The 13,017-nt window shown below is 43.1% G+C and overlaps 1 protein-coding gene across 1 annotated transcript in view; it reads left to right on the forward strand.

Moving 5' to 3' along the window:
- The first annotated feature begins 6 nt into the window (after positions 1–6).
- RFX8 (RFX family member 8, lacking RFX DNA binding domain) overlaps positions 7–13,017 on the forward strand; it is a 57,169-nt gene continuing 44,158 nt past the window's right edge. The window contains exons 1-2 of the mRNA XM_029938495.1: positions 7–82; positions 6,828–6,951. Coding sequence (XP_029794355.1) covers positions 9–82; positions 6,828–6,951 — 198 coding nt within the window. The 5' untranslated portion in view covers positions 7–8. The remainder of the gene's footprint in view (positions 83–6,827; positions 6,952–13,017) is intronic.

Below are 13,017 nucleotides of genomic sequence, written 5' to 3' on the forward strand. Positions count from 1 at the left end.
TCCGAGCCATGGCCGAGGATGCGCCGGTGTCCCCGGCGGGCGGCGCGGGCATCCGGGGCCTGCACCGCGCCGTAATCCAGTGGTGAGCGGCCCGGCGGTCTTCCCGCCCGGCCGGGATTCGAGGTCGGGGCTGGGAGGCGCCCTGGGCGGATAAAATGGAAGAGGTAGTGTAGGGAAAGGGGGAAGCGTCACTCCCTCCGCTGTTGTTCCCAGGACCTGCAGCCAGTGCCCAGTGTGAGGAGCGACCGTCGGCGCTCCGCGAGCCCGGATTCAAAAAAAAAAAAAAAGGTCTGGAAGGACAGATGTTCACACCCAGACCAGCGCCTTTTGATGCTGGCTGGCTCGAGCCGCGGATGGACTGGACACACACACACACACACACACACACACACACACACACACACACACACACACACTGGAAAGCCCTCCTGATGTGGGCTTTCCGTGGGAGGGCTTCCCTGGTGGTCACACCGACCGCGGGAAGCAATCCAGACCGCTCCCCACCAGGGGGCCTGTTGGTTGGACTCACGCTTAACAAACACATCTGAAGGCACGCGGGCGTTGGCCCGGAGAGGAAACGTTTCCCCTTGGTGTGAGACCCAGAATGGGATGTTTTCTAACTGAAAGCAAAGCAATTTTTAGCTTTAACAATGCATTCCACATTGTTTGTGAAATTCACTTCTGGCTATTTAAATAGGGGCAGAAAAACTAGAAGGAAAAATATCATTAGCCTTTGGGACTGATGAACTCATAGGTTTGTAGCTTTTCATAAATAGGAAAATAATTGAAACCAGTCCTGAAACCTAAAACCTAACATTTATAAGGTGAATAAGTAGCAGATATCTGATTACTTTTTAACAAGGTTTTAAGAAATGTTTCTCAGGAAAGGCGTTTTGAAAAAATTGTATGAGTGAAAAAGAAAAATGATGAGTGTGTTTGTGATTATAACATGAAAAGGCCTAAAAAGGATTACCTTTTCCTCCAACAGAAAATGTTTGACATATTTTGTCTTGCATAAGAGAAAAAAATTTTAAATACATATGAGAGCCACACGGTGTGTTCGGCGTCTTACACAGCAGTGCTCTCTTTCGTTTACACTCACTAACTCAGACCCATCAGCACAGTGGCTCCTGCTTGGAAGAAAGGACTATGAGGATGACTTTGTCAAATATTCCAGGTCACCATTTAGTCAATTAGGGTTTCTGGGGTAGCGTTATATTCCAGAAACTTGAAAAAATGATTAGAGATTCAAAAATACCTGGGCACCTTCCTCAGGTTGCTTGTGAACTGACACCGTGCAAGCTGCCCACAGCGCAGGTGCCCCACCTAAATCGCTGAGGGTGCTGTAGACCCTTTTAGCAGTGAGCTGTACTAACTGAAGTCCTAGGCCATGAATTCCTAGCCCTGCTGGCCTCTAAAACACAGAGGTCATCCTGGAAAAAATAAATAAATAAATAAATAAATAAAACACAGAGGTCATGCTCTTCAAGTTTGGAGAGGAGGTGGAGCAGTGGAGGTGAGGCGAAGCACAGTTTCCCGTAGAGGGCTTCTCTTTAGGCATCCAGTCTATGAGGTGGAGTGTTTCACAGAGCATTGGTACTGGTAGTTTTGACATTGGCATTAAAAACACAGCCCCAATCACTTCATATCCTTTAGGAGAGGCATTATCAAACAAAAATAGAAGATAACAAGTGTAATCAAAGACATGGAGAAATTGGAGCCCATTTGCACTGTTGGTGGGAATGTAAAGTGGTGCAGCCATATGGAGAACAGTATGGCAGCGCCTCAGAAAAATTGACAATGAAACTACCCTTATTATCCCACAGTTCCACTTCTGGGTATGTATACCAAAGAACTGAAAGCAGAGGCTCAAACAGATCTTTGCATATGCACGTTTATAGCAGCATTATCCACAATAGCCAAAAGGTGGGAATAATCCAAGTGTCCATCAACAGATGAATGTATGAACAAAATGTGATATGTACATACAATGGACTATTACTCAGCTTTAAAAAGGAAGGAAATTCTGATACATACTACAATATGGATGAAACTTGAAGACATGCTAAATGAAATAAGCCAGTCACAGAAAGGCAAATATTATATGATCCCACCTATATGAGGGACTGAAAGTAGTCACTTTCATAGAGGCAGAAAGTAAAATGGTGGTTGCCAGGCCTGGGGGACAGGGAGTGAGGAGTTAGTGTTTCATGGGTGCAGAATTTCAGTTTTGCAAAATGAAAAGAGTTCCTTGGATAGATGCTGGTGAAGTTGCACAACCATGCAAAGGTGCTTAATGCATCTGAATTGTATATTTTAAATTTTTGTTTTATATATATATATATCTTATCACAATTTAAAAATAAACATATGTTTTTAAAAACCACGCATGCAGTAGAGCTGCTCAGTTTGTAACCCAGAGCCTTGGCATCCTGGAGGGTCTTAGATGCCCAAGGAGACCAGCTTCCAGACACTCAGAAACAGCTCAGGCTTCCTAGGCAAGAACAAGGGAGACTGATTGTTGTCACGTAGAAGAGAGGTACCATTTTCAGCACTACATCATTGCTTCTTTTTCTAGTTACTAGTCAGGTCCTCAACATGTCTTAGAGGCTTCAGTGCCACTGTCATAAGCAGATGGTGTATTCTCCAAGGAGAAAGTTCCTGCAAGGAGTGGAACCATTTCCAGAAATAGAAGTAATAGATGTTTTCTATTTCACAGACAGGAAGGACCCTAGAAATGGAAAGAAAAGTGGTCAGACCTCGAAGGAGCACAAAGGGATTGAAGACCAGGGACTTGACCTCCCCTGCTGGGGGGTGCAGACCAAACAGGTCTGACTGGGTAGGGCTCCTACCTTCACACCTCAGTGGAAACTAAGCATCTTCTAATCCCGATGCATGCTGAGCCTGGCTAAAGACAAAAATAACTGTCTCCCACATATAATATTACTTTCTCAAATTTCTGAAGACTATGGAAATTAATGAAATGCAAATTTATTTTGAAAGATACAGAATTCATAGGAGCTTTTGATCAGGCTGAATCAAAGGGTACTATAATTCCCAGCATATGTAATTCCCGGAGTTATGTTTTTCTTTACCATGAAAAGGAGCACTCGGAAAATGTGAGAATCGCAGGGCTAGGTATGTATGTACTGATGTTGGCTATTATCAGATCGTCCATCACTCAAAAGAAGAACATCATGAATGTTTTTAAGATCCTAGCAATCAACTTCATCTGATTGTGAGACCTGGAAAATACAGTTCTTATGCAGCTCAGCAAGGAATTCAGTGATCTGGTTCATGCCACACCTGGACAGGATTTATAATTTTGGATCACCAAACAACCTTTTGGTGGCACAGTGTGAAATCATGAACCAATCTCACCTTCCAGTGGTTCTGCCCAGTCTTATTGCCTACACATCCCCATTTAGCCTCTCCTTGGGTCCACATGGAGTTGAAAGTCAGGCTCACTTATCACAAGTGTTTTGTGTTTCCAGTCTACCAACATGGACGTCTTTCTTGCTTCCACACAAGATTTTGGAGGTGATCACCTGAAATGGTAACAATAAGAGCTTCCGGGTGCACGCAAGTGTATTAGGCACATTATGTACTTGTTTTCCAGTCACAAAAGCCCCATGATCGCCAACTCAGAGCTGAAGCCTGGGTCCATGAGGCACAAAGCCCTGCGTAATAATCATGATCCTAATTTCCTATGTGCGTAGGAGACTAAATGCTGAAGAAACTACTATTTGAGCTGAAGGAAAGCCACGACCCCGAATAGATGCTCATTCTGAACAAACTAAAACCTCTTTCAGACCGTCCATTTTTCCCAGTTAATGTATGCTGGCTGCCCACCACAGGCCAGTCTCTGAGATCTGGCTGAGGACTTTTGGGAAATGACCAAAGGCACATGGACTGACATGGGGTGCAGGATCAAAGCAGCAAAGTCATCAAGTGGCAGTGCAAGGCTTAAAGCCTGAAAGCAACCCTTTGTTTAGGTGTGTGACAGAGTCTCATCACAGTCCCTCACTGTTATTCTTACTGATAGTATTATTTGGCCTTGTGCACTCAGCAGGCTCAGTAATGCCATTTTGAAAACACAGTTCACGAAGGCCTGGAACAAATGAATTTCCATGATGAGGAAGAAGTTCGCAAAAATTTAAACTAGACCAGAGTTCATTTTAAGGAAGGAATATTTTGTATGTTTCTCTTTTAAGACCATTCCATGACTAAATCAGTAGTCACTATGAATAAACAACAGTGAGTTTGAACTTAACATCGATCACATTTTGCCGCAGTGCCCCAACCATGGCTATTTTTTGTGATATCTCAAGTATCAGCTTTTCATGTATTAGCAAGTGGTATCTTAACAAAAAATACGTATATAAATGTCACATGTTATATGAATTTGCCGCCCCACGTTCACACCCCAATAAACATCATCCTGTATTCAAGATAGAGCCAGATCATTGGTGCCAGAGCAGCTATATTTTAGCCATTGTGAGGTGTTTCAAATGTCACCTTCTCACAATGACATTAAGGAGACTCTCAGAAAATCCCCTCCTTGGGCAGATACTGGTCCCAAGGTATGCTCAGAGTGTGCTCAGGTTATGCTCAGAAAAGAGGCCAGGTGAAGACAGAGGCAGACATGAGTGTGATGTGTCTATAAGCCAAGGAATGCCAAGGATGTGTAGTGACTACTAGAAGCGAGGAGAAGAGCATATAACACATTCTCCCTCAGAGCCTCTGGAAGGACCCATTCCTATGGACACCTTGATTTTGGACTGTCATCCTCCAGAACTGTGAGAGAATAAATCTCTGTGGTTTTAAGCCACCTGGCCTGTGGTCATTTATTCACCTCAGATACAGGGCCAACAATTCCTCCCCTCACCCCTCGCCATATGTTGCTTTTTCATTTTTCTAGGAAGCCAACGGGTGACAACTGTAACTGTGGTCTTTAGCTCTCAAGGAAAATAAATTTGGGTCTCTGCATGCTTCATCCCAGAAAATAAACTGTATATCATTAATGAGAAAGGAGAAGATATATTGATAAATTCCCTGACAAATTCTTCTGTGCTTAAAAATTATATTGGCTTGTTTGCATATTTCTCTGAAAGAGAAAGAGAATGAGAAGAACCCCAAGAGTCTCTCCTCAACTAGGAAAGGGAAGATGGTGATGAGATGTCACTTTGGACCACACTTTCAGAGTTCAGTCTCTCTTACTTCTTGCCCCACACACATACCAGTTGCTGGAACAGGGACCCAGCTGTCCCCAGAGGCCTGGCTGTGGGCTGTGAGCCACAGGCAGAGACCCTCGTTGCCGAGGGCCCCCACCTGCCCCCAGGCACTGGAGCACTTGAGCAGTGAAGACCCCACCCTGAGCACAGGCCTAGAGTGCCGCAGATCACATAGACATGCCATGCAGCTGGAGAGTGAAAGCATCTCTGTCTCTTGGTTTCTTGCATTCTGTATCTCATCTCAGGTTAAAGGATCAAAATCTAGTGGCCTGCCCTAGAGGACTCTGGTTTAAAAATTGTGCAAACCGGAGGAGGGGGGCAAAGCGTTGCACACGTGACCTGGGTCACAGGCACACAGGGACTGGCAGGCCGTGCTGGCTCTAGCGCTCACCGGCGAGTACAGAATTCCCACTTTTTATCTATAGAGATCGTGGCTGCTGAGCCAGGTGTCTGCTGAGCCCATAATTTGGGCTTCTTTTTAACATGTCTACATGCCAAAACCAAAAACAGACTGAAAAACAAACAAAACAAAACAACAGTATAAAAGTATAATTAAAAGACCACAGTCAGAATGCAAACCCGTCCTGCTACTATGGAAAACAGTATGGAAGCTCCTTAAAAAGTTAAAGATAGAACTACCCAGAGGCACCTGGGTGACTCAGTTAATTAAGTGTTCAACTTTGGCTTGGCTCATGGTCTCATGGTTCATGGGTTTGAGCCCTGTGTCGGGCTCTGTGCTTACAGCTCGGAACCTGGAACCTGCTTGGGATCTGTGTCTCCCTCTCTCTCTCTGCTCTCCATTGTGCACTCTCTCTTTCTCTCTCTCAAAAATAAATAAAACATTAAAAAAAATAGAACTGCCCTATGATCCAATAATCATACTGCTGGGTATTTACCCCCAAAATATAAAAACACTAATTCAAAGAGATACATGCACCCCTATGTTTACTGTAGCATTATTTACAATATCCAAATTATGGAAACAGCCCAAGTGTCCATTGATAGATGAATGGATAAAGATATGATACATACATATATATAATGGATATGTATATATGTATATATGTATATAATGTATAATGCTAAGTGGAATAAGTCAGTAAGAGAAAGACAAATACCATATGATTTCACTCATATGTGGAATTTAAGAAACAGAACAAATGAGCAAAGGAAAAAAGAGACAAACCAAGAAAGAGACTCTTAACTACAGAGAACAAACTGATGGTTACCAGAGGGGAGGATGGGTGAGTTAGGTGATGGGAGTTAGAGTACGCTTATCATGATAGGTGCTCACTCATGTATAGAATTGTTTAATCACACTGCAATTAATATGACACTGTATGTTAACGACACTAGAATTAAAATTAAAGACAATAAAAAAAATAAAGACCCACAATCAATATCTCTAACTCTGGGCTTAGAACAAAAAGGTACATTATTGATGCTGATTGGTGAGCCTTTGCATTCAGTAAATTAAACAGGTTTCATTTCCTTGGATTCCACACTTGTGTTTGACTATTGCTTCTTATCAAAATGTCCTACTGTAGAAAAACTGACGCCAATTTCCTCTGCCTTGTCTTCCTCTCCCCCCAGGTTGGTTGACAATTTCTGTATCTGTGAAGGGTGCAGTGTGCCTCACTGCCTGATGTATGAGATTTATGTGGAGACCTGTGGTCAAAATGCTCAAACCCAAGTCAACCCGTCCACATTTGGGAAGGTAGGTTGTAAAGATAAAAGTACAGTATTCATTGAGTAAAAAAAGTGTGCAAGTGAATTGATGAGGAAATATCACAGTTTACTTGGGTCTAATGGGTTTTCAGTGGGAATAACTGGCTTCACTCTAGGAAGCCAACCAGATGGTTAATTGACTTCTTTATCTTCCTCGAAAAACCATTCTGTCCCTTGTCCACACTTCATAGTGAGGAGCCGGGAAAGGTAAGGAGGGGGGTGATGCCTGAGAAAGAGCAACAGCTCTTCGTGCTCCAAACACTCAGCCAGGTTTGTTGGGCCATTGTTCCCTGCACAGAAATGCCACATCCGGCACCACACCAACTCCAGGAGCCACTTTTAAATACCCTTTCTGGAGGTTAAAAGCTTTGTCCGAAGCTTTGTGTAGACCATACAATATAGAGCAAACATTTATTAGCACAAGGATAAGCTCTCAGAGATCCTCCACATAAAACAAATATTTATTGAGAAGCTGCTATGTGCCAGACACTGTTTTAAATGCTGGGAATACAAGGATGAGCAAGACAAAGAAAACTTCCTGCCCTTAGTAAATTTATTATACTTAGGGGAGACAGATAAATAAGATAAAATGTGTGGTATATTAGGTAATATAAATGCTAAGTGGAATAGAGCCAAAAGAGATAAGGAGGGTGTGTGTGTGTGTGTGTGTGTAAGAGTTGTAATTTTAGGGAAGACCAACAGGGAAGGTCTCCCTCAGAAGTAATATTTGAGGGATGCCTGGGTGGCTCAGTGGGTTAAGTGTCTGACTTTGGCTCAGGTCATGATCTAGCGGTTTGTGAGTTTGAGCCCCACATCAAGCTCACTGCTATCAGCACCGAACTGACTTCGGATCCTCTGTCCGCATCCCTCTCTGCCCCTCCCCACTCGTTCTCTCTGTCAAGATAAATAAATAAACTTTTAAAAAGTTTTTAAAAAGAAGTAATATTTGAGTCCAGACTTCGAAGAGATAAGGCAGTGAGAATGTGGATATATGAACACAGAGCAGCACAGGCAGGGCCAGTGCAAAGGCCCTGAGGGGAGAATGAGCCTGAGCAGCACAGAGGCTGCGGCAGCTGGAGGGAGGAGGACCCGGATGGCTCTGAGGACCTCGAGGTCAAAGCACGGAGGTGAGAAGAGCCCAGGTGTGCAGTGAGTGGACAGGATGTAGCAGTGAGAAGGGCCAAATTCTGGGTATATTTGGAAAACAGAACCAATAGGATTTGTTGATGGAAAAAAATTAATAGAATCACGGAACTTAACTGTTATTAAATTAACAATAATAACTTCCAATCATAGAGTTGTGTTTATTTCCAAGGCACTTTTCCATCTGGTTTTTAGGAATAGACACACCAACTCAAAACAAGTTAAAAGGAGAAATTTTTAAAGGAGAAGGGATATCTTATTAAATCCTATTATAAAAAGTTTGGGCTTCCTAGAGTCTAGTCCACTGCTACCCAACAGAAATGTAATGGGAGCCAGAGATATAATTTAAAACATCCTAATAACCTCATTTTAAAAGTATTTTATTTTATTTGTTTTATTTTCTAAGTTTTTAATGTTTATTTATATTTGCTAGAGAGAGAGAGACAAAAACAGAGCATAAGTGGGGGAGGGGCGGAGCAAGAGAGGGAGACACAGAATTTCAAGCAGGCTCCAGGCTTCCTGCTTGAGCTGTCAGCACAGAGCCTGACGCACAAACCATGAGATCATGGCCCAAGCCGAAGTCAGACGCTTAAACCAACTGAGCCACCCAGGTGCCACTTAAAATATTTTAAAAGGTGAAATTAATTTTTATTATTTTAAAATGTAATCCAAAACATTTAATATATTATTTCAACATGGAGTCTATATTATAAAATCAGTGAGTTACCATTTCCTTCTTCATGCTAATCTCAAAATTGAGGTGCGTATTACACGCACAGTCCATCTCAGTGTGGGCTAGCCACACTTCAAGCGTGCAGTTCCCATGTGTGGCTGATGGTTCCCAGCCCAGACAGCCCACAACCAGATTGCAAGTCACCAGGCATCCCCTTCCTTTCTTTCTGGTTTATCTTTAAACCACTGGGACTCTGCCCCTCTCCACTGGCCTGCTCCATGTCCCTTCCCTGAAGCCAGTTTCCTTCACTGGCTTCCTGATTTCACATTTTGGCTGTTCAATGGTGCTTCCCATAATGCTGGGCCTGACCTCCTGCCCCAGTGCCCGACATTGTAACCGTCTATGGTAAGAGAGGCCTGCAGGAAGGACATGTGGGTCAGAGGAAACAGTTGGCATATTTAATGCTTTGTGTTGTGTCACAGCCATTGGCTAAGGCAAGTAGCATTAGAAGTCAAGAAAACAAACCCAACAGTGATGAAGGCTGAGGATCCCATAGCTAGTTGCAATGCTTGGGCTGTGTTTGGGAAAATAAATTTTCCTCTACTCTTTCAGGTTCTTTTGGTTGGCCTAAGATTTAAACTGACAAGAGACAGATTAACAGGAGAAAATCAAATTTAATTATGTATGTGTAAGGGCTCCCTATAGCCTACTTGAAGTCAGGCAAGTGAGGCTTGTATGCCATCCAGAGCAAAGGAGACGGGGATGGGAATGAGGGTCTTTGAAAGGGAAGAAATGCAATTCCCAGGAAGATGAAAAAGAGTAAATGTTTGACAAACAAATGTTAGCTGGGCCATATAGAAATGATAGAGGAATTTTAACAAACGGATTTTGTTAAATTCTTCCCTCTCTCCCACTCCTAGTGAATGTTATACTGTAGTTATCTACGGTGATATCTCCCTCAGAGGATAGCAGGTCCTCTAAATTCTTTTGTGCAGTTAGGGGAAGGGTCAAAGCTTCTTCCTGAGCCTTCTCTTTCTTAAAATAATCAGCATAAAATAACCTACATACTAAAAAGACGTATTTTGGAGTGACAAATATCTGCTTCCTTACAGTGTCAAATCCAGTCTCTTGAATTGTAGGTCAGACTTCTTTCCGCTTTTTATTCCCTGAAAAATATCCTTGAGTTCAAAGAGACCCTAGAGGTCACCTGGTCCAATTCCATACCCAGTGCAGGATCCCTTTGAAAGCACCTCTGGGTGGACCTTTTCATGCGAACAAAATGCCCTCTCTGGACAGAGAGAGCCACAAGGCTTAAGGCTGAGTAATGCGGCAGCACACCTCAGTGCTTGTCCTCTGAGCAAACAAGTCCTGCCCCCGGGATCTTACTTGCAAGCAGAGCACAGGCTAATGAAAACCCTCTTGACTCCCCATCAAGGACCTTGGTGCAACTCACAACCCGCACAACCACACCGATTGGGGCAGCCACCTGGCCTGGGCTGAAGTGATGCGGGTGACAAGGAGCTTGCTCAGAGGGCCACATTGATGCCAATTCAAAATCTTCCATCTCTCCCTTTGTTCTTTATTTTTTTATTCCTTCTCCCTCTTTTCAGTGGCCCTGAGATCAACAGAATTGAATTGGTTCATGACACACTGTCATCATGAATCCATGCATGGCCTCATGCCATCTGATTGTTTAGTTCGTTTTTAACAATGTGGTAAACATCTGTGCAATCACCTCCCCAAATGAACCACATCAGCAGTGGCCCTATGTCCCATCTCCCTACCAGCCCCGCTGGTGGGAACCACCAACCTGCTCATCATCACCTTACTTTTTACAAAAGAGTTCTAGTGCATTTATATGCATTTGCTAATGTTTTGACCACTTTCACCCATTTTGCCCGTCTCTTCTGCCTCTTGCCTCTCTCCAACCACCAACCTATTTTCTGCATTTGGGAGTTTGTTTCTTTTTTGTTGTTTTGTTTTATTTTTTTTTATGTTCACATGTAAGTGAGATCATATGGTATTTGGCTTTCTCTAACCTATTTCATGTATATATTCTAAAAAGCATATTTTTAATTTTTGTGGCTTAACTTTTTAAAAAAGGGATATCATGTTATTTGTCATCTTTTGGGACTGTGTCCAGTTAATATTATCTTAAGATTCATCTAGACTCATTTGGCCATTGTGTAATATTTCACAGTTTACTCATCCACTGTCCTACTGATGAGTATTTGGGTTGTTTCTGGATTTTTTTTTTTTTTGCTATTATGAACATTCATGTGCATGTTTCCTGCTGTGCACACGAAGGTGTTATCTTGGGCTTGTATGTCCAGGGATGAAACTTACAGGCTGAGAGGGTGTGTGGCTGTGATGTCTGGGGATGGGGCCAAACTATTTTCCAAAGTGGCTGTTCCAGCCTACCCTCCCATAAGCAATTCTGTTGATTCCAATGTTATTTCCAAAACACTGGCATTTTTAGATCCACTCCTTTATCCAAAAAGCTTCATCCCTGAAACTCTCACTCATTGGTGGAATTTATTATTATTATTTTGATAATAATAAAATGTGTAGGAGAATCTTCTAAAGTGGCAGCTGCTCAAATATTTGAGACAATGTTTTACATCTCCCTGTCTTCCTTTCTCCTCACTGAATACTCCTGGCTCCCAAATCTTTACCTTCCTGCCCACTTACTTCATTATGACTTCAATTTATTGATGTTCTTCTTGAAAGGTAGATAGCCCCCCGGGTACAACCCAGTGCCTTGGAGTGCTCAGAGGACAAGGGCTCTTACTTTTATGGGGCGGGGGAGCCGAGAGGAGGTTGCTATTGGCTTTAATTCTTTCATCACACCATGGGTTTCATTTTAAGTTTGTGGGCAACAAAAATAACCCTTATGTATTTTTTTCACATGAATTAAGATTAAGCTAGTCCTCCCAAAACTGCTCTGTAGACTGTTAAATACCCTGCATAGTTACAAAATATTGTCACTCTCAGATTATTGTCGTTATGCAGGTAACTATTTGAACCCAGGAGCAGCCGCTCCCTTATTCCTATATTTCAGCTTCTTAGCTGTGATCTGCAGTTGTATTTACCAGCATCTTCTTGAATCTTGTAGGCCATCCAGCCTTTTCAACCTGGTGAAGCTCACATATTTGAAAAGTGTATCTCTCATTGCCCACTCGGTACATGAAAGTGGTGTGAGTACGCGTAAGCTGTTGAGTACACGCTGTGCTCACTAGGTGTCCCTGAGTAAGGTTTTCCAGCCAGCAGGAGTTCCCTCGGCTAGCCTATCATTCAGCCCACATTTTGCCATTTCATCACTTGGCAGCTGGGGACCCTTCCTCAAGGGGAGCCAGTTCTGTGTGCCCTGGTTCAGCAGCATTTTCCTTCTCTACCTGCCCTGCAGCTCCATCAGCTGGAAGTGGCGTGACTTGAGCCTGACATACCTGGGCCCTGTAAGAAATGAAAGCCGATCCTTCAAAATCATTTTCAACGTTTCTTGTAAGTGGCTTCCCCTCCGGGGTAGTCTCACTGCAGAGCGTTCCAAAGGAAAAGTTAAAAAGAGATAGCCATCCAGTGTGTGGCGATGGGCATTTCGTTAGCCTTTCTCATCTGAATACTTGCCTTAGAACCCATTCTCCAAGACCCTGAGGTACTAACTTTCAGTTCTCGTTGGGGGTTTGCCTGAAGAAGGGGCCACTCACTGGAGCCTGAGCTGGGAAGGGACAGTTGCCGCTGAGTTTGACTAATGGACAAGGGAGAGGAAGGGGAAAAGGATATGATCCCAAAGCATGTTTACAAGAGAAACAACAAAATATCCAATTCTCATTTCCTCCCTCCTCCCCTGGGAACGTAGCTGAGTCCAGACTCCACATCAAGTTCCTGTGCAGATGTCGGAATGTTTCTTGCGCTCTTTGGCAGCCCTGGGCATATGATGGGTAATGTCATTCCTGGTGCAAGTGCTATCTCACAATGGGTTAGGGAATTTCCACTACACTGACTTCCTTTTTAAAAATAACACTTATTGATGTTTTTCTGATTATAAAGGTATTATAGCCCCTTTATAGACAATGTGAAATTTAGAGAAAACTGTATAAAAAAGAAGAAAACAAATACCACTATAACCTCACTGTCCACAGATGTAGCCACACACACACAGTTTGCTTGCATGTTTGTGCACACATGCACATACACGTGAGCAGCATGAGCTGAGGGACTAATCACACAGTGACTTTGTCT

This window comes from Suricata suricatta, chromosome 4 (assembly GCF_006229205.1).
Source record: "Suricata suricatta isolate VVHF042 chromosome 4, meerkat_22Aug2017_6uvM2_HiC, whole genome shotgun sequence".
In the NCBI taxonomy this organism is placed as follows: Eukaryota; Metazoa; Chordata; class Mammalia; order Carnivora; family Herpestidae; genus Suricata; species Suricata suricatta.